The sequence below is a fragment of the Phyllostomus discolor genome, chromosome 6 (genome assembly GCF_004126475.2).
Source record: "Phyllostomus discolor isolate MPI-MPIP mPhyDis1 chromosome 6, mPhyDis1.pri.v3, whole genome shotgun sequence".
NCBI classification, from domain to species: Eukaryota; Metazoa; Chordata; class Mammalia; order Chiroptera; family Phyllostomidae; genus Phyllostomus; species Phyllostomus discolor.
In genome coordinates, this window is record NC_040908.2 from 129376562 (window position 1) to 129398940 (window position 22379).

Below are 22379 nucleotides of genomic sequence, written 5' to 3' on the forward strand. Positions count from 1 at the left end.
TTGTTTTCTAACATATATAAATAGGCAATGTATTAGTCAGTGTAGTCTGTTGTAACAAATAACACCAAATTTCAATGCTTTAATAAAAAAAAAGCTTATTTCTCTCATGTTACAAACCAATGGCTGACAATGGTGGTGATTATAATGGTGGTGGAGGTGATGGTGGTAGTGGTGATAGTGCTGGTATATATGTGTGTGGGAATGATTTTGTCACGTACAGTTATTCAGAGACTCTATAACTCTAACATCACTTAGTACCTCAACTTCTCCTCCTCAAGGTCTTCTACTCTGATCCAGCAACCAGGAGAAGGGAACATGGAGGATCGTGCTGGAGATTACTGTAGGAACCAGGCCTGGGAAGTGGCTGTATCACTTCTAACCACATCCCACTAGACAGACTTTTGTCACATGTTCCCATCTAACAGCAAAGGAGTCTGGATTCTAGCTGTGTGCCCAGAAGAGAAAGGAAAAATCATTTGATGAGCACATAGCAGTTTCTGCCAGGGTTTTTTTCCCTTATGATCACCCAATACAAGGTTCACTATTTCTACCACACTTAGAATACAATCACCCTGTTCTCAAAGGACAAATCAAGGATTCATCCAGCTCAAAGTCCATGATCTCTGAATTACGTTCAGCCGTCCTTCTCAGCTCCAGCTGTGGTACTTGCAGTCTGGTAACCTGTGAACTAAAAAAGTTATATGCTGCCCCCCAAGTGTAATGGTGAAGCAGCATCTTGATAATCTCAATAAAAACTGCCATGTGTAAAAGAGAAAAGTGGGAGACGCAGCAGTCACCTGGCCGCAGGAGTTCTGGAACACCAATGAAGAGGCATTATTAAGGCCACTCTATCAGCTTTCTAGTGCTGTGTAACAAATGACCACAGATTTAATGACTTGAACAAGCACCCGTTTATTATCTCACCATTCTGTGGGTCAGAAGTCTAGTGATCTCAGCTGGGTCCTCTGGTCTGGGCCTCATGAGACCAAAATCAAGGTGCCAGCTGGGCTGGGCTCTCACCTGGAGGCTCTGGGAGAGAATCTGTTTCCATGCTTATTCATATTGGCAGAAGAATTTTAAAAATTCTGCCTACCACAGTTATCTGCCTTTGATTGGATCCTGATTCTGCTTTCTGGGACAAATTCCCATGTCCCATGTCCACTGTCCTCTGTGGCCCTTCATTTTATGTAATCCACAAAGTGGGAATTAGAGAGTATGTCTAGCTTGCACTATCTGCTTTCTGCTGGTGTAAGCTTAGGGTGCCCAAAGTTGTTTTTCCAGGTTGAACAATCAAAGGAGATTTTAGTTGTGGCTTGTTTCTCTGCAAATACAATTTCCTCACTAATTTAAATTTCTGATCTATTTGCTGCAATTTGATTCCATCGGTGCGTCAGTAATTACACCCCAAATCCTTTCCCAGCTATAATCCTTAGGACGTATTTCTGTTTTCTCAGCCCCATGCCTGCTTTTTTTCCTCACTCTCCTCTCTCTCTAATTTAATAGTGGCTAATTCATTTGAAACCATGAATGAAACAGCCATATCCTTAATCTGGTTTTTGCCATAGGGCTGAATTGATGTGGGTTCAAGTGAAATTTTATTGGTTCTTTTTCACTTAAAGCTCTTTATAGTCTTACTGTTTGGGGTTTAGAAGCAGTCAGATTTTCTAACCCTTCAGTTGGAACACTGTTTTTTTTTTTTCCTTTCTGCTTCCTAATTTCTAATTCTTTGCTGAGTGCTTTTATTTTTCTCGCAATACCTTACTAAAAGCAGCCAAAAAAGAGTTTACATTCTCCAACACTGATTCTTTCCAACCGCTTCTCCTAGATATATGCTGCCCATGGGCTTACCCTGAGTTATCATGGGTAAGACTTTACCAAATATTTTTGTTTGACTCAACATAGGTCACACTATTTCCAACCCCTGATATTTTCTTATATCAGGAAGTTTCTTATTTCCTGCCACTTGACTGCTAAGCCAGGGCTTCATATTTTGAAAATTTGTTATTAAAGCACCCCACTTCTAGTTTGAATGACGTCAGGGTAAGCTAACTGCTCTAACAGATATTTCTGAATTTCTGTGGCTTAATACTCTAAAATTTTGTTTTTTGCTCATATCACAGTTGAGTGCTGTGGGTGCCCATGTCACAGCTGAGTGCTGTGGGTGCCCATGTCACAGTTGACTGCTGTGGGTGCCCATGTCAGAGTTGGGTGCTATGAGTGCCTGTTCAAAGATGCAGCTTCCACCTAGTGGTGCTGCCATCTTCACTGGCCTCAGGTCCTCAAACAAATCCTCTGAATTTGATAGGAAAAGAGGGGAATATAGAGGATACGTGAAGTATTGGGTAAAATGGCTTCTAGGGACCTAGATCTGGAGAGTCTACGTTCCCCTGCAGCCAGCTGCAAGAAAGACAGAAAAATGCCATCTATCTATGGAAATTAAGTTGGTAAAAATTCAGCAGTCTCAATCACAGCAAAATATATTCATTAAAAAAAGCCATAGGCCAGGAAGGTGCAGGAAACTGGGATCAGGAATGGGGAAAGGGAGGAGGAGAAGAACTGACTCAGCCGCTGGGACTGGGGACTTCAGGCTTGCTTCTGGGAGACACTGATGGCCAGTGGGATCTATTTAATTCAGGCCCAGCTCCACAAAATGAGGAAGCATTTAGCTGTTGCCAAAGGTTTGGAAATGTGCTTTTATTTTTAAACTCAGGCATGTGACATTCTATAGGTCAATGCTAGCACACCTGTGTGAGGCTTAACAACATTTGGAACTGACAGCCAGTGCTACATGAACCCAGCATCTCCCTCTCCATTTACTCCACCAGATGCACAGAGGGAACAATACATGTTAGCTTTGTAGTAGTGGGAAAATGAAGGTCCTTTTAGGAGGTGATATCAGTAATGGCACAAATAATACATCACTCAGCAATTGAGAATAGGCACCCAGAGTCCTAGGGCTAAGCAGAAATGTCAGACTTCAGAGGCATTTTGAGGGGAACTTTTATTTCAAATCAATATCACTATTGGAAATACAGGGCCCGTTTCTCTCCATTTCACTGCTGCTTTGGCAACAGTACCATCTGCTTCAGGTCAACCTTTGCTTTTCAGGAAAGAAATAGCAATGAGTACTTTTTCAGGAATACCCTTGGAAATGTGGTTACTCTTACCTCCCTTCTTTTCCTCAGCCTCACGTACTCTCAGAGTTTGGGTGAGGGCCTCATCTGGGAATACTCTTGCAAGCCTTTCTGTGGAGAAACTGGAAGTTCAGGGACTCACGGCACACCCTCTCCTGGCCTTTGTCTCAACTGGAAACAAAGGTGGGAACCCTGTGATCAAGTGGACAAGAGTCCAGCTCAGCCTGGTCCTTCTTTAGGACAGGCTGAGACTGGACATTGCCAGCCTAGAGCCCTGTCCCACAGCTACTCTCTCAAGGGCTCTATTTACACTCTGTCTTTGGCTCTGAGGGCCTAGAGCTCCTTCAGTGTGTCCAGTTTCCCTAGAAGAGGCAGGATAAACCATCCATCCATGCCCCGAAAGTCTGTCTGCCTTGATCTGCACCTCTTTACCTTAATGGCACATCCTTGGTTGCCCTGGCTTGGGCTTCTCTCACAGTGATTTTCCAGCCACTGTAAACGATGCCCCCCTTATGTCAACCTGATGCTTTAACATGGCGACTAATCTAGGTGGGTCTTCTGAAAGGAGTGGTTGCATCAAGCCTCCTTCTTGAGCTTGGAAAAGATGTTGCTGGTTAGGCCTCATTTCTGTTCTCAGAGTAAACTGAAAAATATTCGAATAACTTGAGGCTAAAAAAGATTTTCTTATTGTTGATGGTGCTGGTATTGGGAAGTATGCAAAATATCACCTGTCCCCAGTGTGCTCTCTACCATCTTGAAGGCTCTTTTGTTCTTTTGACCAACATTTAATGGCAACCTCCCAAGCACTGGCCCCCATATGAGGCCCTTACTCGGGGAATGGGTAAGACATGATTCTTGTCTTTGAGGAAAAAATGGTAGGGGAGAGAGATGCATAAATATGTCATTGTTATATACTGTTGTAATGGTCAATGATGAAGATGTTTAAAAAGTACCAGAGAGCACAGAGGAGGGTGTGTCCTATTGTGTGGGGAGTTGTGGGGAGTTGGAGGGAGGTCATTAAAGCCTGTATAGAGGAGACAGTTTTGCTGAATGGCAGAAGGAAAAGTAGTGGGTGGAGGAACAGAGCCACGAGAGAAAACAGGTTAGTCTGGGAACCAGAAATGGTTTGGAGGTGCTCAAGGACTGCTTGTGCTGTGGGACTGGAGTGCAAGGCATCTGGTTAGGAGGCCATGGGAAGAGGCGACTTGGTGCAGCGGTTAAGAGCACAGCCCCTGGGCCAACCTGCCTGGGGTGGAGTTCCGGCCCCATGATTTGCTAACTTGGTGTCCTTGGAGAGTTTCTTGTGTTTTTTTGTGCTTCAGTTTCCTTATCTGCAAATGAGAAGAGTAATATGCACTTCATAGTTTTTTGTTTTTCTTGAGGAATAAATGAATTAATAACCTATATTAATACCTAGAACCGTGTTTGTCTCATAGTAAGTTTTATATTCTGAATATTAGCAACAAAAACAACTTCAACAACAACAAAAAACAAAAGCGAAACAACAATAAAACCTACACAGAAACCAATCCCCCCAAACCTGATGAGGGATGAATGAAGGCTGTGAAGGTGGAGAGAGAAGTCAAATCGAAGGTGGGATGTGCTCTGTCAGGGTTCTACTAAACAGCTGGGGATGCTCTGAAACAGATGTTTGAGTTGGAAATTCCATGTACACTGAAGCACTAAGGTGCAACTGCGCACCTGCATGTGGGCCCATGGAAGCTGAAAGCGCACCATGTCTCCTCATTCACCCGAGAAGTGGGTTGACTGCTCCCAATGGGAAGAGAACAACCAGGGAATAGCCTGTGCTGTACAGCAGCTTAGTATTAGTACTCGAAATGGAGACCAGCAAGTTCACCACTGAAGCCATGAGTTTTCTGTGTTTCTCAAACACCTTAAATCCACGTGGAGAGCTCATTAAGCAGGTGCCTGGTGACTGCCCCATACTTAGTGAAAATCTGTGGGCTGGCTTTATCCGGAGCACCCAGAGCACATGTTTGGATGGTTGTTGGCTTCATGCACGTGTGTGCTATGTGTGTGTTGTGCGCGTACAGGTGCATATATATTAATTCACATCTTCCCATCGAATTTCAAGCACTGAGCTAAACTCAGCCTGAATATTTTTCTGAGAAACCTTTCCCACTTCTGTAAAGAAAAACTCTGATTCCAAAGAGGCAGAGAGAGAGAGTCAGTGAGAATGAGATGGGAAATGGCAGGATATTCATGTTGTGACTCTAAATTCTAGGCCTGATTCTTGGGGTTGGAGTTAGGCTTTAGGCAAAATTCTTCCTGATTTCCTACTGCAAAGAGGAAAGGGGGATGACTGAGTTTCTTACTGTCCCTTGCAGTGAAGGTGTTCTATTTCTTCTGGCCATCTGAGCTAAGGGCAGGTGATCTTCCCTTCCATTAGAGTTCCTTGGTGAAGGTGACTTCTTCGTCCACTGGCTGCTCCCCCAGGGCAGTTCTGTTGATCCTCCAAGAACATCAGGTACTATGTATGAATAGCTCCCACAGAGGAGCTGATGGTGAAGGGAGCCCTGCTCATTCCCTGACGGGCCAGTGGCAGCATGCCCACACCTGGGCCAACGGTGCTGCAATGTGGGGAAAGGGTGATGGGCTTGTGTGCTGGAGCAGGGCACTGGCTGGATGTCAGGTTTCCTACTGCTCTGTAGGCTGCTCATGCTGGAGTCCTGAGTTCCACCAGGAGTCCCTCTGGGATGCCGAGCAGGTGGATCTTCCAAGGGGCCCATCGGCCTGCTCCACACAAGAGTTATAGGAATTGTACAGCCCCAACACAACAGTCAAGACAAGCATCGCTGCAGCCATCATCCAGATGACTTGCCAGTGCTGACACAGTTTGGGATACATGACTTGTAAGAAATGAACCAACTCTTCAAGTTTGCTGTCAAATGAAAAAAAAGATGGATGATTTAGTATGTTGAGCACATATATAATTCCCAGACCCATACTTCCCTGTCTGGAATACATTTCATGCTATCTAGAGTAGTGGTTCTTAAACCCAGCAGTATGTAGGATCACTTGACAGCACTTTTTCAAAATACCCAGGCCTACTGAATAAGCGTTTCCAAAGGTGTGCTCTAGGAATCCACAGTTTAAAGTTTCCCCAGATGATTTTGATGCCACCAGTCCAGAGCCTTGATATTGGGAGCTACTGAAATACAACACTCTATTTACCTGTTTGATCAGTTACCTATTCACACATGTTCTTGCCTGTTCATGAGATGGTCATAGACATATGAACTCTCCCAAGCCCCAAGATACAAGGTTGGCTGACCCCATGCATCCAGACAGGACCAGCATCTCCTCTGCACTTACAGGTGTTAGTGATCAGTTCCAAGTTCTAACCTTTATCTGTCTCCATGTTCAGATACATAGTTTGTTGTCCTCACTTCCACATCTGACTGTGCCCAGAGTGGAAGGATTATGCTAAACTCCTAGAAGACTCATGATGTCAATGATAAATGACAAGGAACCAGATCAACCTCAAATTCACTTCAAACCACCCAGGGGCAGCCAGGAGACTAGTAGCCTCCAGTGACCTCTGGGTGGCTTATTTGGGATATTTTCTCAACCCCATTAATAATCATTTCCTAATTTTCCCTTCCTCCTCTTTCTTTTCATACTCTTTTCTCTCCCCTTTGCACTCTCTCTTTTCTCTCTTCCCTTCATCTCTGTGCTCCTCCACTTTTTGCCTGCTTCACCGTTCTCTTCCCAATGGCCTTTCAACTTTTCCGCTCTTTGTGGACTAGTGAGAAGACATTTTATCAGAAGGCCTACTTTGAAGAGTCTATTCCTAGAGTTCTCCGGAGAAGCCCTGGGCACATTTATTAACCTAAAATTTCTTCCTGTTTCTAATCCCAGATCTATTTCAATATCTGTCTATCTATCTATCCATCCATCCATATAGATATAGATATTAGAAATAAAGTTATTGAGGATCACCTAATAGAGGAGATGAGAAAAGTGGCGGGGCCTCCTGAAGACCCTGAGGTTCACATAGACACTGAAATACGGTCTTTGCTGAGAAGTAGAGAGCTCCACTAGAGTTAAGAGGAAGAAGATGCCATGACAATGGATAAAATTACTCAACAAATAACCTCTTTAGAAAGGGATCAGATATGCAAGAGTGCCTGCCACAGATGCTAATCTAAGGCACTGATTGGTTTCTTTTCCACGTGGGAACCCTCTGGTGATCATTTCAGGAACAATTAAGCAAAGCAAAAACAGTGAGCACATTAGCCGAGGTGAAAGTCATCAGCTATTTTCACAACTATTGGGAAGGGAGAGCTAGAAATGGAAGCTTATTTTCTTTCAGCTTTATTTAGATTCTTTATTTAGTTCCTATGTAGGTACAATTGGATGCAAAAATGCAGCCTTTCTTTTGGGCTGCATTTCCATGCTCAAAACAAACTGCTATGCTGGTGAGAATGCCATTCTAGCCCTAACGTTACGTGGGACAGCAAAGGAGAAGGTCAAGATCTGGCTTCGTGACCCTTAGCTGGTCATCCACTTTCAGCCAATACAAGAGGTTAGAAATAGAATTCGATTATAAATAAAAATCTTTCGGAAATCAGTTTTTGGTTGTTCTGTGTTCAACCCATTCCTCCACAGGGAGGGGTGAAGTTGCTTCCTCCTCACCTGAGCTGAGAGAGGGGCTTCAGGATGCTGCTTGGAGAGCTCCATGTGTGGCACTAAGGGGGAGACAGCGGACTGTTTTGTATGACTCACACATGAGAAATCTAAGGAGCAAAGATCTCTTTGTAGCATCAGGGGAGGGGGCCATGCTGTGGAAAACCATCCTCCCACCAATAGTGGGCCAAAGGTATATATTTCATCTCAAATGGATGTAGTTAGGTGAAGGAGAGCTGGCATGGGATGTCATGGGTCCTGTCTGGAAATGCTACGGACAAGCTGAACAATGAAAGTATACTACTAGCTGCCCAAGGACCAAGGGAATGATTTTAAGGAGGCAGCTGGAAAAGATGCATTTAACCTCATAAAAGGACCTGTCCCTGAGAGAGCCTGAGCAATGGTGTGAACATGTGTGATGCTGGGTGGGAGGAGTGGTTTTCTCCGGAGGTCTCATCCAGCGCCATCTAAACAAAGTCAGGAAGTCAGCCTGGAGCCCAGTCACAATAATACCAGTCAAGTAATGACTTTCCTACCCCCCAGCTAGATTCCCATCCTCAGTGTTAACCCCGGAGAGGTCAGGCGCTGTGTTAGCAAAGCTGGGGTGCAAGCAGGAGACAGAGAGAAGCCGTGTTCTCCATCCCCATGGCACAGTTCCTTCCTGAAGCAGACCAGATCCAGGGGAGGAACTGGCCGTTTTAATTACCGAGGTGAGATTATTCCTGGGACTTAGAATTGACCAGAGGGCTTGTGTTTTCTGAGAGTTATTGGAAAGTACAGATATGATCTTATTATCATGTGAACTCCCTAAAACAAGTTTGAATAGGCAGTGGGAAAAAAGAAAAGTTTTTAACATGAGACAGACAGTTGCTGTGGGAGTCATCAGAGCAGTGGACAAGAAGGCAGCTGGAGCTGGCAGTCACCAAGTCTGCCCAGAAAGCTCAGAAGGCTGAAAGAATATTATCCCCGACGCCTGACGCAGTGGTGGAAGGACGGTCTCAGTACTCTTTGTCTCAATTAGCCATTAAGTTTGATAGTAGAAGACTGGTTAATGATTATAATGCATCATAAAACCTTCAGAAGGAAAGGAGAATGTTTTATGGACCATTTGTTTTGTGTGTGTGTGGCAGTTTTTAAGTTATTAGTTTTTAAAATCAGTATTTTTTAATGGAGACAACTTGACCAAAAATCTGTCAGAATTTTGAGACCCATTAAAAGAAAGCTTAATGAAAAAATAAATAAAGTTTTCTGTTGCACCTTATGGGTCTTACTTGTTCAGTGTATTACTTAAGTGTCAGAAGACTGTGTTCTCTGTTTTAATATGGTTAAGATACTGGATCGATTCACCAATGTTCATTTAAGCTGATCCTCCAGAAAGTCATATTTATAACAGATTACATTATTATATGTTATTTAACAGAGGAGATCTTCATACAAAAAGACTTCAGTGTTTGTTGTTTAATCTCTTAAATAAGGGCCAACTGCTGTGGTTACTTCAGTGTTTTGTTTGGTTTTGAAATTCACTAAGGAGGGCATGGAACTTTTAATGACTTCAGACCTTGCTCATTGGTGAGATGGCAAAATTTCATGGGAAAATCATAACTAAATGCAGGCAGCTGCAGGCCACTGTGCGGGTAAAGGACTCAGACATGAATGGATTGCTCGGCACCAAAGACAGCAGCCCTCAGGGCTAGTCCAGCCTGGGTCACAGTTGAGGGAAGGAGTTTTTAACTTTGAGCAGGCAGTTTATATGATAGCAGTGCTGGTTGTCATGGAAACGATGATGCCGCACTGCTGGGCCCCCAAAAGGTGAAGTTACGTGCCTGTGCTGAAGGACAAGGACCCTCCTGAGGGCTGTGCAGCTGGCCACGGTATCTGTTACCTGCGGTATAGATGTGCAAATCTGAAAGGGAGCCAAGTTTGGAGAGAGAACGAGGCAGCTCAGGATCAGTGGGACAAGAGGACACTCTGAAACCACGATGCAAAGGGCAGCCACTTCCTTATGCTGCTGACCACCAGCTGTACAGAGAGGGGCCTGGGCACAGCCTTCCTTTCCCCAGGGTTTTGTGAAATGGGAGGGAGCTGCCAATCATTTGAGATCGAATTAGCTAGATAAGCACTCCAGCCCTGTGCTTTGTAAACCAGACTGCTTATATCTTATGTACTTTCTCTGTTTAGTTCCCTTTTGTTCTTTTCTCAGTGTTTGGAAATGTGTTAGAAGTTCCAGCCTGTGTTAGCTGGATTGAAGGGAGCCAGAGGAAGAGCTAGTGTCCCGGCCTGGGCCTGAGTGCATTAAAGGGGAGGAAGGCATTGTGGTGGTCTGCAAAATAAGAGCAGAGGACCCCACGAGAGAGAAGACATAAGGAGGACAGAATCCAGCTGCTTAGAGTAGGGGCTGTGCTTTCATTGTTGAAACTTGGGGGTCCTTTCAGTAGGAGAGGTGGTAGGTCCAGGCAGAGGTTTGTTTTCAATGGCGAAGAATTTTCTCTGGCTCACCTAGGTAGCTCTTCCTGTGAACATTGGGGTTAACTCATGCAGGCTGAGACCTTTCACTCCAGTTGAATCTTCCACCAGCCGGGCTCTATTGGTTGCTCCTATGCGCTTTGAAGCATATCTATCTCACATCCAATATTCATTGTATTACTTTATTTGTAGCATGCATGTGACTTCCACAGTCTGCCAGCAATGAGGCATAGACACACACCCTGTCCTAAGTTTAGCAACTAGTTAGATAATTAATGATTTTGGCTGGAGCCATTCTTAACCTTATGATAGGCTGGGGGTCTAAAAACAAAGATTTTGGTGAAGTGTTCCAAGTTTGCTGCAACTACATTTTTAAACATCGAAATTCAAGACTTCTGGTGTGAATGTACCAATAAAGACAACAGGGTGGAATATATGAAGTTGGGGCCATCATTAAAATCCAGGCTGTAACCAGGTCAAGGTGCAGGATCTACACTATCTTTATCTACATGTTATATCTTTATATATTTTTCCAGATTTAGAGAAAAACACTTGAAATTTAAAGTATATTTTTAAAAACCTCAAGTATTGCAAATCCAAAGTGAAAACACTGTCCAAACAGCCGAGCGTGTTTGATTAGCATGGAGGAACCTGTTGGTGACTCACCTTTGCCACCAAGCTGAGTTTATCCCTTACACCCATCTATTCTCTCTGCCTCTGTTTTTATATATGTTTTTAAAAAACCTCTAGGGCTTCAGACCAGCTCCCTTGCCTTTGGATCTTTCATGGGGTTGGCTGGAAAAGGAGCTAATTGTGAGTGGGCCAGGAGGGACTCCAGTCAGATTCCCTTGTAGTTAGTTTCTTGGCTCCTGACTACAGCCCCACCCCACGCCCCACCACCTCTGACCTCTCAGCTCTTGCAAACATCCCCTTATTAACTCTTTTGGCTCTTTGGGACCTCCCCTGCCTCCTCCCCCAGCACGAGTGCCCTCCTGGTTTCTGTAGGTTGCTCATTTGGGCCCTAGACCCACTGAGGCCCTGGACTGGCATCTGCAGAGATGTTGTGTGGTTAATGAACTGTGACCTGTTTCAGCAATGACAAGAACTCCAACCTGCTTCTCTGGTCCTTTCCCTCGTCCTCAATGTCTTCTGCCTCTTCAATATCCTCAGGACTCTCGCTCTTCCGTTCTTCTTCCTCCTCCTTTAGTTCTTGGAGCTCTTTGGTCTTCTTTAGACCTTCCTGGTATCTGGAAGGCAAAAAGGAACAATCGAGTCTGGAAAGACCAGGCACAGGCACAGAGCATCCTTTCCTGAGGGGACTTGAGCACCTCCTATAATTACGCACTTCCTGTGGTTCCACACAACAGGAAAAAGCTGGGAAGCTCCAGTGAATCCTGTGGCCCATGTCAGTACAATTTCCCCTCACTCTTGTCATCCTTCCTGTTTATGAAAGTGTGACAATACTGACAGGGAAAAATGTGACTGGCTTCTTGTCCTACAAAACATTCAGTGGGGCTTAGATTGCATGTTTTCTATATAGCTGTGGGGCTTCAGCTCCTCACCTGTAAAATGGAGGTGTCCTTCATCTCACAGGGTGCTGGAATGTTTTGAGGAAGTGTCAGGCATATGGCTTGATCTAGGGAGGGTGATACCTGTCACACAGGCTTCTTGGGAAATTTTACTGAAGTGACAGGCATACAGCTTGACATAGAGTCAGACACAGTAAATGTTTCCAAAGACAATGGAGGCATTTACCCTCATCCATTCTGAGTACAGAGGGCAGCTGTGGGTTCAAAAAGACAGGCTTTCCAAGAGAAACCCTTTTGATTTCCTTCTTCCAGGATCAATATTACACCAAATACACCCTTTCAGCTTGTCCTCTAGTTGAGTATTTAAGGCCAGCTCAGCTTGGCCAGGGCAACCCCAGGGTGGTGTACGTGGCTGCCACACAGAAGCCCTCAGGTTTCACACCAGTGGGAGGCTGTGTCTCCCTAGGAGCCACAGGGAAAGAAGCTCAGGATGCAACACCTGGTCAGAGGTAATTCTCTACCTGCCTGGGCTTGGCCTCTGATCAGCACCCTGACAAGCCAGAGTTGCCCTTGAAGCTCAGTTAGAGAAGAGGACAGTTGGAAGTTGAGGGGACTCCAATTCACAGGAAGAAGGAAAGGCTGAGGCTGCTGCAGCAAGCAGAGCTGCAGCTAACTGCTCCTGAGCCTTTTTGGCAGCGACATGACTCGTCTGGGTGCTCAGGAAGCCCCAGGCACCACCAAGAGGAACCCACCCAGAGCCCTTGATTTTCATATTAGTCTGGGCAGTAATGTTCTGGTGGCTTTTTGCCTAAAAAAGAGAGCAGTCTTGTTATTGTCTGACCACACCCTCTCGCCCTGCTTCCTCCAGTTCTTCCTGTGGAACAGTACTGCTCTTTCCTATATAGTTCCTTACTGAGGCAAGGAGGTCCCGGGCCACTGGCTGCTTCCCTAAATCCTCTAAGAGACAGGAAAGGCCCGTGGGAAGGTATCTTCTGAGACTTGTCAGGTGACCTCAGAACCCCTGAAGTCTGACTCACCTCTTGTTGAACCCTTCTTCCTCCATCCCGGCCTTGGCCTCCTGGCTAATCTCCTGCAGGCAGCTTGGAGTTGGCATGGGAACCGAAGCTTCACAGTCTGGGTCCCCATTTGTTTTTCCACTAGTGAGAAGAGGGAAGTACAAGGCGTCCTTTCAGGGACAGATTGGGCATCTGAAAACCAAACCATGTCTTTGGCCTGATTTCTGATCAGAAGTGAGGAAATTCATTGCATTGAGTTCATTTCAATCCTTCTACCTTGACAAGATTTATAAAGGCCCTAGTCCATGAATCCTCCCTAGACCCCAAGCATCAATACTGCATCAGTTCCCCCTTTTCCTCAGGCTTCCAAGTCCACTTCATTCTTATTTCAGGCGATGCTGTGGGTAGACAGACAGCTATTGGGAGCTTGACAGCACCAAGACGAGGAAGGTGGAGGCAGACCAAAAGGGTCAGTGTCATTCCGTTCCTGTGTCTATCTTTTGCTTCATTCATGCAAATATCTATCAAGTACTGACTGAGTCACAGGCATCTTATACTGTGCTGGGGATACATACACAGAGCTTAGTAGGGAAAAAGTCCAAAAAAGGAGGGGCTGGAATATCTAATTCATTACAAGTTGTGATAACTTTCTGTACAGCATCAGAAAATAATGAGAGAATCTGCTTAAACTGAGTGGTCAGAAAAGGCCTGAGTTGGTGTAACTGAAGCACAGACTTAAAAGATGAGAAGTCACTTATATCTATAACAGAGGGAAGACCAGTCTAGGCAGAGGATGCAGGGTGTATAAAGACCCTGAGACACAAAAGATGCAGAGATACTTGAGGACCTGAAAGAAGGGCAGGGAGGCAGGAATTAACTTTGGGACAAGAGGCATCTATGTGGAGATGTCAGGTAGGTAGTTGGATATACCAAAGTGAGTTAGAGAAGAGCTCTAGGCTGAAGAAATTCATTTGACATCGCCATATAATCCAGATGGTATTTAAAGCAAGTCGGGTGAGCACAAAGTGACTCTTGGATTTGATAATATGAAGGTCAAGAGGCATGACCTTTGATGAAATGGTGGAAGCCAAAAACAGACTGGAATGGGCTTAGTAAAGAATGGGAGGTGAGAAAGAGGAAGACATAGACACAGCATTTGACCAGGAAGGAGAGTAGAAGAGTGTGTTGGAGGATTGCATAGCTAAAGAAGTGAGTTAAGGGATGAAAGCACATTTGCATGTGAATAGAAATGATCCAGTAGAGGAGATGAGAGAAAGAGGATAACCAAAGGAACAAATTGTTTGAAAAGGGAAGCAGAGACAGACCTTAGAAAGATTGAGAAACCTCCTTGGTTACCACAAAGACAGCATGGTAGGTTGTAGGTTGTAAGATGGCTGGGCAGTGCTAGGAGCCCATTTGAAATATGGGACCACATGTTTAAAGGAAGTATCCTGATGGTGATGCCTTCCCTACAGATCAGGGGTGTCAAACTCATTTTCACTGGGGGCCACATCAGCCTTGTGGTTGCCTTCAAAGGGCCAAATGTAATTTTAGGGCTGTATAAATGTAATTACTCCTTAACTAGGGGCAAGGAGCTCAGCACTGTTGCCTCGTAGAAATGAGGTGCTGGGCCGGGTGAAACAAGGTGGAGCTCGGGCCTTGTGTTTGCCACCTGTGCTATAGACCCTGTGGCCTTCCTCGGTAACCAGAGTCCCAATGGGAGCCATGTCCAGGAGGAACCCACAAACAGGGCAAAAGAGCAAGCAGAGCTTTTCAGCCAGGACTCTGAAAGATCACAGCTGCCACCCTCTCCAACCTCGGACAGGCTCTGTGAGTGAGGCTTACAACTTCTCCTCATTCTTGGCACCAGTCTCTCCTTAATTTTCCTCAGACCTTGTAAAATTTACATTTCATCAGGCTGGAAACCAAAACTCATTGTGAACAAGAAAAATAACACTCCAAAAATATCAGCTATTCATAACATTTCTCCTTTTGCAAATTACATTATCCACTCCCTTCCATGTGACCTTTGCCTAATGTGCAGTTTCCTATTTGTCCAAACAACTGGAGCAAGAACAGAAAAACAGCTGCAGCCAAGAGCAGGGAAAGTGGTTCTTTTATTACATATCTATTAGAAATAGAATAGTGGTGTCAGACTTTTAATTTCCCTCATCGACAGCTGTCAGCCTTAGAGGTTAATGATAGACACGTCTGAAGGAGGACTGTATTATGTAGAGGAAAAGCACTTGCCTCAGGCAAATGGGTTCGAACCCCAGCTCCACCCCGTGCAAATTACTTGAGTATCCTGACCTGCAGATTCCTCAGCTGTCAACTGAGGATAATAACACATACCTGAATGTAGTAGTGTAAGAACTAAGGAAGAAATATAAGTAAACTTTCTGCAATATGGTACTCAACAAATGGTATTATTTATTATTAGTTATGCAGGAAATTTATTGGTAAATTTGGGGAGCAATTTGAAGTTCTTCCAAACCTGATCCATAAAAAAAATCCAAGCTGATAAATTACCAGGTGATTTTTTTTTTCATATCTTCAGGGGAGAGCTTGGTATAGATTACTGACACTTCAGAATCAGAGGAATCCTAAATGTGACTTTAAAGTATGGCAAAAATGAAATAAGATTGCTTTAATAAACTTCTCAAATGTGTGTGTACTGTGTGCTCTAACACACTCACGCACCTTTAAGTTTTGCTGACCAAGTGATGGTAAACAAAGCTTCACTGTCCTCAGGTTAATGCTCGGTGGAGACTAAAACTTTCCTTAGCAGAGCCAGGAAGCCCACTTCAACCACTTTTTAACATGTGGATCTTTTGTCCAGGGTCCAGATGTCCCAGGTTGACTTAATTGCCCTCTTCAAGTCAACTCACCTATGGGGCTTTAGTTCTTAACGTGCTTTCAAATATATTCTCTCTCTTGACCATCCCAATGAGAAGTAGAGCTATTATTTATCCTATATATCAGGCTCTGTGCTACTTAAGACTCACTTAAGACTCATGAATGACCCAATAAGATAGGTAATACTATTGTTCTCAGTTGGACAGGCCAGAAAACGAAGACTCAGTGAGATTAAATAACCAGCTGAAGATCACACAAGCAGTGTTTGGCAGAGCTCAGATTTGTCCTATGCAGTCTGACATTTCCCGATTCTCTTAACTGCACTATATGCAACCTGTGTGAGGGATTATCCCATTTAAAAGAGGAGAAACCTAAGCTCAGGTTGAATAAGTGTCTAAATTCACATTATTGGTGGTTGGTGGACCTGGCTGGGACTCCTTGGTCTTTTAACTTTATGTGAAAGTACACTTTCTGCACATCCTTGAGCCCCGCCCCCCCCCTCCCCCCCGTTTCAACAGAAGTCTTTTCCTGGGGCTCTGAGCAGTGTGAGGGGGTCCAGTGTACCTGCTGAGTGAAGCCATGGCTGATCTTATGCTGGATCATGGCTTATGATGTGACCCCTCTTTTAAAGGTTGCTTGTTTAGAATGAGAGATGGGCTGAAAGAACCTCTGGGTTAACAGTAGGGGTAGGATTGGAAGTGGGAGAAACATACCATATGTAAAATGTTTGTTGTTATATTCTGACCTCTAGGCTGAGCTTACAGTTGCTGAAATATCTTCTCCAACTACCTGAAAGTTTTTCCTTATGTGTCTTTCTCAGCTCAAATACCTTCTCTCCTGTGGAATCTTCACCAGTGTTTCCCCCTCTCCCACAGTGTGATTGAAGTTGATCTCTCCTTCCCTGTGTGCCCTTTATTACACCTCTGCTACAGCATAACTTGGAGATAGGGTATTTTTTATGTATATATATATGTATGTATATATATGCCCATCTCTCAATGTGGCTAAGATCACAAAGGAGAGAGGCTGTGTTTCAGTTAGAATAGTGCTTGGCCCAGTAAGTACCTTTAAGTGTTTGCTGAGTTACATTGACTTTACTGTGGCCTATTAATCTTGTAAAATGGGCAGGTCCTCTCTGTAAGTGGTTGTTTCCCGAGAACCTAGGGTTTGGGTTGAGCTGAAGGAATCTCTATTCAGGGCTGTAAACTTGGAGCTGAGAATAGCCTGTGCCCACCCTGGGGATTTCTGGGTCAAATGCTCATGGATCTTGGCACCTGTTCCCAGCCTGAAATTTTGAATGCTGTTTTTCTGGGATGATTTATGAAAATGAAACTCATTGTTCTCTTATGTCCACCAGGTCAACAATGTTTGTCATTATGCTCACTCTAGGTGACATGAAGGCTATATAGTCAAAATGTGCTGTTTGACTGGCAGGTATATTGGCATCTATTTTTTTCCAGGTGCTAAACAGTAGTTAAAAGTGACCAGTATACTTACCAATGCACAGACAGATCTCACAGACAGATCTTATCTTCTTGGGCTGAGCAATGTCTCTAAGCCACTCCTACTGCCACGGCTCCCTCAGACAAGACCAGCCCAGGAGACCTGTGCTAGAAAAGCTTCCTTACTATCACTCAGCTCCAGGTTCCTGTGGTTTTCTGCTAGTTGACTGAGGGCTAATTCATTCCAGAACACAATCAGCACAGGGAGTTGCTCATTCTACGTATGTGATGTCATATGAAGCCTTTAAGCAATTTACTCTGGCTACTTCAAAAAAGTAGAAAAAAATGGCTATTTTAGAGATTATGGTTAAAATTGCTCTGTGACTGATCAGTGTGATGGCCCCTTTTATAAAACTAGTCCTGTATGTCATCTATCTCTGTGGCTTTGCTGACGCCCCTGGTGAACACCTCCACGTATCCCCATCACTCCACCCCACTCTGCCTTCCACTCAGTACCCAGCCAGCCAGTGACCAGGTCCTTTTACAAGAGTTCTGTCAAAAATAGCTTTTAAATCTACCCTCTTCTTTCCAGGCATACTCAACGTCTTTCTGTTCTTCTAGCTGGAGAACCCATTAAGAGGTTAAAAGCATGAATTCTGCTGTGAGCTGCGTAACCTCAGCCAAGTGATGGTTTCTCTGAGTTTCAGTTTCTTCATCTATAAAGGGATATTAATACTATCCCTGTCTCAGGTGATTCTTGTAGGATTAAATGAGATCATGAATGCACAGCAATTAGAATGGCACCTGGCATAAACTAAGCATGTAGCAAATCATATGAGTAATTACCATCACCATCATCATTATTATTATTCCTTGACTCCACACTTACTCACCTTAGATAGAACCTGGAATGTTCTTAACCTCTAGTTCGCCAAGTTAATGTAACTTTCAGGTTTCACTTTAAAAATAAATCCCTACGGAAAACATTTTCGGAGGCCCCCTGTCCCCCAACCATACAAAATCTGGGCTAAGGTGCCCATTTTTGTGTGTATTGTTTCCTTAGCAACCTGTACTTCCTTGAGATATCACCCATCACATTGCATTATAATGGTCATCTGTCTTTCCCATTAGAATGTGAGTGCATTTCAGGTGCCTGGCCCTTGGTCATTAATTGTCAAAGAAATTAAAGAAAGAAAAACAATGAGTAAATAGCTTTCTATGTGTGAGACTGCTCTTGAGCTCTGTTCTAACCTTTATGACACTTTAAATATAGGAGTAGTCCTCTATGCTATACACCTGAAACTAATACAAAATAATATTGAATGTAAACTGTGATTTAAAAAAATTTTAAGGAAAAATATATTTTATATATATATAAATCCCTTCTTATCCACAGTTTCACTTTGTGTGGTTTTAGTTACACATAGTTTACCACAACCTGAAAACACTATACGGAAAGTTCCAGAAATAAACAACTTATAAGTTTTAAATTGTACACTGTTCAGAGTAGAATGATGAAATCTCAGGTTGTCCTGTTCCATCTTGTCCTGCAATTGAATCATCCCTTTGTCCAGCATATCCACACTGTATATGCTGCCAGCCTGTTAGTCACTTAGCAGATCAATGGTCATATATTAAAGGGACTACTTAATAATGGCCCTAAACTGCAAGAGTAGTGATGCTGGCAATTCTGATATGTCAAGAGAAGCCTTAAAGTGATCCCTTCAAGTGGAAAGGTGAATGCAGTACAATAAGGCATGAGACCACATGAACATAACTTTTAATACAGTATATAGTTATAATTGTTCCATTTTATGTGTAGTTGTCAATCTCTTACAGTGGCCAATCTATAAATTGAACTTTATCATCTGTAAGTATGTGTGTGTATGTGTGAAGAAACAGTATATATAGGGTTCAATGCTATCTGCAGTTTCAGGCATCCATTGGGGGTCTTGGCATGTATTCCGTGTGGATAAGGAGGGACTACTGTACACTTTCTATGTTTTTCTCTAAGTCTACATGTTCTTAGACCCTTATTGAGTGAAGGGCAGTTTACCATGAAGTGACCTACAAAAACAAGGCTCAGAATTCTCCCAAATCACAATGGGCAGTGCAGTCAGCTCAGGCATTTGCTTGAGACCTAGCCACAGGCAATTTGATCTCATGTTCCACCTTCCCAGCCATTTCCCTTCCTGCTGAGTCACTGTGTGTTTAGAGAAATGTGACATCTTTTTAACATCAAGCTGAATGTAACAATCTAGAAAGTATAGTAACTTATAATGCATTGTTTCACTTTAACAATATGGAAGAGGCAGCCAGAATTGACAACATTTGTGTTAGAACAGAAGATATAAATTCATTTTCACTCACAGATTGTCTCATTATCAAGTCTCTTAGCACTATGTTAAATGTCTCCAGTTTCATGAATTCAGATAGAAATCACTTAGCACCCTTTAGAAATCCACAGGGGAAAGCTGCTATCAGTCTTGAATCCCTCTTCCTTTGGATACTCCCTCTCCTTTTTGCAGGCATCTGTATAGGCTGGGCGTGTTCCCAACAGGTGAGTCAGCCACCCCGTGGGCAATGTGCCAGGGTGCTCTCTCTGGGTAGCCTATAGGAATGACCTGCAGACATCTTTGTCACCATTGACATTCATTGCCACTTCTGTTTGGGGCTGCTGCCTGTTGTCCCCAGTTTCACACCTCACTTTTTCCTACCAAGTTTAGCTCAGGTTCTTGCTGATCCCCACTGACTCATATATAAGTTCTCAGCTGGCTTGAACACTAGTTCCACAGGGTCTGAGCCCTGCCCCTTCATGATTAGTCTCCTGAGGAGAGTGGGGACATAAATCTTCTTTTCTTATTAGCTCTGCAGGCCAAGAGCTGGAAGCAGAGCCATGTTGGGGGCCTCCCTGGAGAAGGCAGTGGTGCATCCAAAGGCAGGATTGGAAGGGAGAAATTTTAGTATGCTTTTCACTCAGGGCATAAGTGCTATTTCTATAGAGATCCATAGGCCATGATTCCAGGAACCTGATAAGATTCTTTAACCTTAGTTACATCCATGTGGTTGTTAGTTTATCATCCTTTATAATTTCCTTATAGTGACCAGGAAAACAGGGAAACAAATGAACAAGAGAACCCTATACAATATCAAGGACCTGTAAGCTTATGCGAGGTAAGGTGGCAAAAAGAGGAAATGCTGGGAAAACTTCAAGACTAACGTGGGGTAAGCCGCTGAGGGACAGCTTAGTGGTTGAAATGCTGAGAGAGGATGAAAACAGGCTACGTCTGGGGGTGGGGAGCTCGGGAACTTGTCTGTACTGAAAGGGGGCCCAACATAGACATTCCTTACCGGTCAAGCAAAACTCTCCTAAAAGCAATGAAATATGAAAAGGACTAAAGCTGTCTCAAGGCAAGGAGGAAGGAAGAATAGAGGTGGATGTTCTACCAAGTGAGGAAAGACACAAGGAGAAAGTTCTGAGAGGTGGCAGCTGTGATCCAGCTGTTTTCCAGCAAGCAAATGAAAGAACTGAAAAGCAAGTTATAAACTCCTCCAAGTGTGTAGAAACAGCCTGCCTGGTCTTGGCTGAGGATGAAAAGGCCTACAAATTACACAGATGTGTAGAAAAGTTAGGCACAGCACACCCTGTTGGCTGCCCATCCGTCACTCCTCTCCTTCCTCCTCCCTAACAGCAACATGATTTTGTTTAAGAATTTATTGTTCTTTACGAAGTCATTTTGCTTCATAGGAAGCTGGCCCTCTCTTGTCATCTCAGGGGATAGTTTAAAACCACGATGACAATCCCATTCCCACAGCCTGTGACTGATGTTTAGAAAAGGGCCAGGCTCCAAATCTGCCAACAAGATAAGAAGGAAGGCCAAAGAAAGGGTTCTGGGTTCATTCACAAGAAAAACACACGAGGAAAGATGGCCCCTTTTACTCTAGAAATTGTCATGTCTGGATAGGACACCTGGAACCAGCAGCCATTTGTCACAAGCCTCCTGTGAAGTCAGTACATAAACTGGGCAGAGGCAAGGAGATCAGAGTGGCTGCATTGGCCCTGCTGTACCACACCTGCGGCAGCCCCTCCTCTGCACGCAGTTAAGCCCTTTGAGTTGGAGCTTCCTTGTATCTGTGGTCCAGAGAGTCCCAACCAACCTCCGTTGGCTTTGATCTTTAGTAGACCCTTGACCTAAGCCACAGCATCTTCCTCACCCAGGAAGTTTGCAAACTAGGTCTGAAATCTTTGTGGGCCTCAGAGTCCCACTTATTTCCCCTAGAACTTAATTTGCTTTCTGTCGCATTTTGGGAGTGAGAATAGGAGGAAAGGTGAATCTGGAAAATTCTCCTCAGAGATCCCCAAAGTTCAGAGGAAAAACGACAAACTTACTTTTCCAAAAGTGCAGGCAGTGCTGAGGTGACGACAGGGAGATTGCCTTTCCCATTAGGTGATTCCGACTGAATGGAAAACAGGAGACACAGAGGTGAGGATTAGTTAGGAAGGAAGAAACCAGAGCTGCTGGGTGCCTGGTGATTCTGGGGACACAGGGGTGGCTGCTGCTCCACCTCCCTCCCTGTCCTCACTCCTCACACTTTTGAATCTCCATCTGAGACCAGGCACTCGCCCTCTTCTCAGGCCTCCTCTGTCCTCCTTTCCTTGGTGTTCATTCCCTCTGGGGCACGTGCACAACTTGCAACTTTTACCTTTCCTCTTCCAAGTTTTGTTAAGAGTTTACATTTGAGGCTCCATTCTGGAGAGGAGGCCTCAGTTTTTCTCTGTTTCTGGTTTACTGACTTGGACTAAATACCGGTGGTCTGCCTGTCAAACACAGGTCCTGGGGGCCCTGGGACAGATTCATGCAAGCCCATCACTGCCCTGGAGACACAGCTCTGAGCATGATTCTCAGGAAGACATGCCTGTCCTTACTAAAGCCCACATCATCGTACATTTCTCTACAATAAATTCTCTAGGATGACTACATTGTTTTGTTGCAATGGATTTGATTTAAGCAGTGGTTCTAATCTGACTGCACATTAGAATCAACTGGGGGAGATTTTTGAAAGTACTGATCCCACCCAGAATCTTGGGGTGGGGCCTGGGCATAGAATGTTTAAAAAGTACCCCATGTCATTTTCATGTATAGCCCTGTTTGCCAAACCCTAGCCTAAGCGGATATATATTTCTCCTTTATACACTTAGTATAGTATGAGAAATAGATCATTTAAAACACAGTAATTAGCCCTCCCTAAGCTCCTTTAAAAATTTTTTTGGGCTCCTTTATTTTAGTG

The 22379-nt window shown here is 44.1% G+C and overlaps 1 protein-coding gene across 10 annotated transcripts in view; it reads right to left on the reverse strand.

Moving 5' to 3' along the window:
* Positions 1–2983: 2983 nt before the first annotated feature.
* IRAG1 (inositol 1,4,5-triphosphate receptor associated 1) overlaps positions 2984–22379 on the reverse strand; it is a 115669-nt gene continuing 96273 nt past the window's right edge. For 6 of the 10 annotated variants that reach the window (XM_036029028.1, XM_036029027.1, XM_036029026.1 and 3 more), the window contains 4 exons: positions 21481–21548; positions 12814–12933; positions 11360–11494; positions 4441–6036 (listed from right to left, as the gene is read on the reverse strand). In XM_036029028.1, the coding sequence (XP_035884921.1) occupies positions 5793–6036; positions 11360–11494; positions 12814–12933; positions 21481–21548 (567 nt within the window). In that variant the 3' untranslated portion in view covers positions 4441–5792. Of the gene's footprint in view, positions 6037–11359; positions 11495–12813; positions 12934–21480; positions 21549–22379 lie in introns of all 10 variants that reach the window. The other 4 variants (XM_028517397.2, XM_028517392.2, XM_036029022.1 and 1 more) reach the window with 1 other exon arrangement.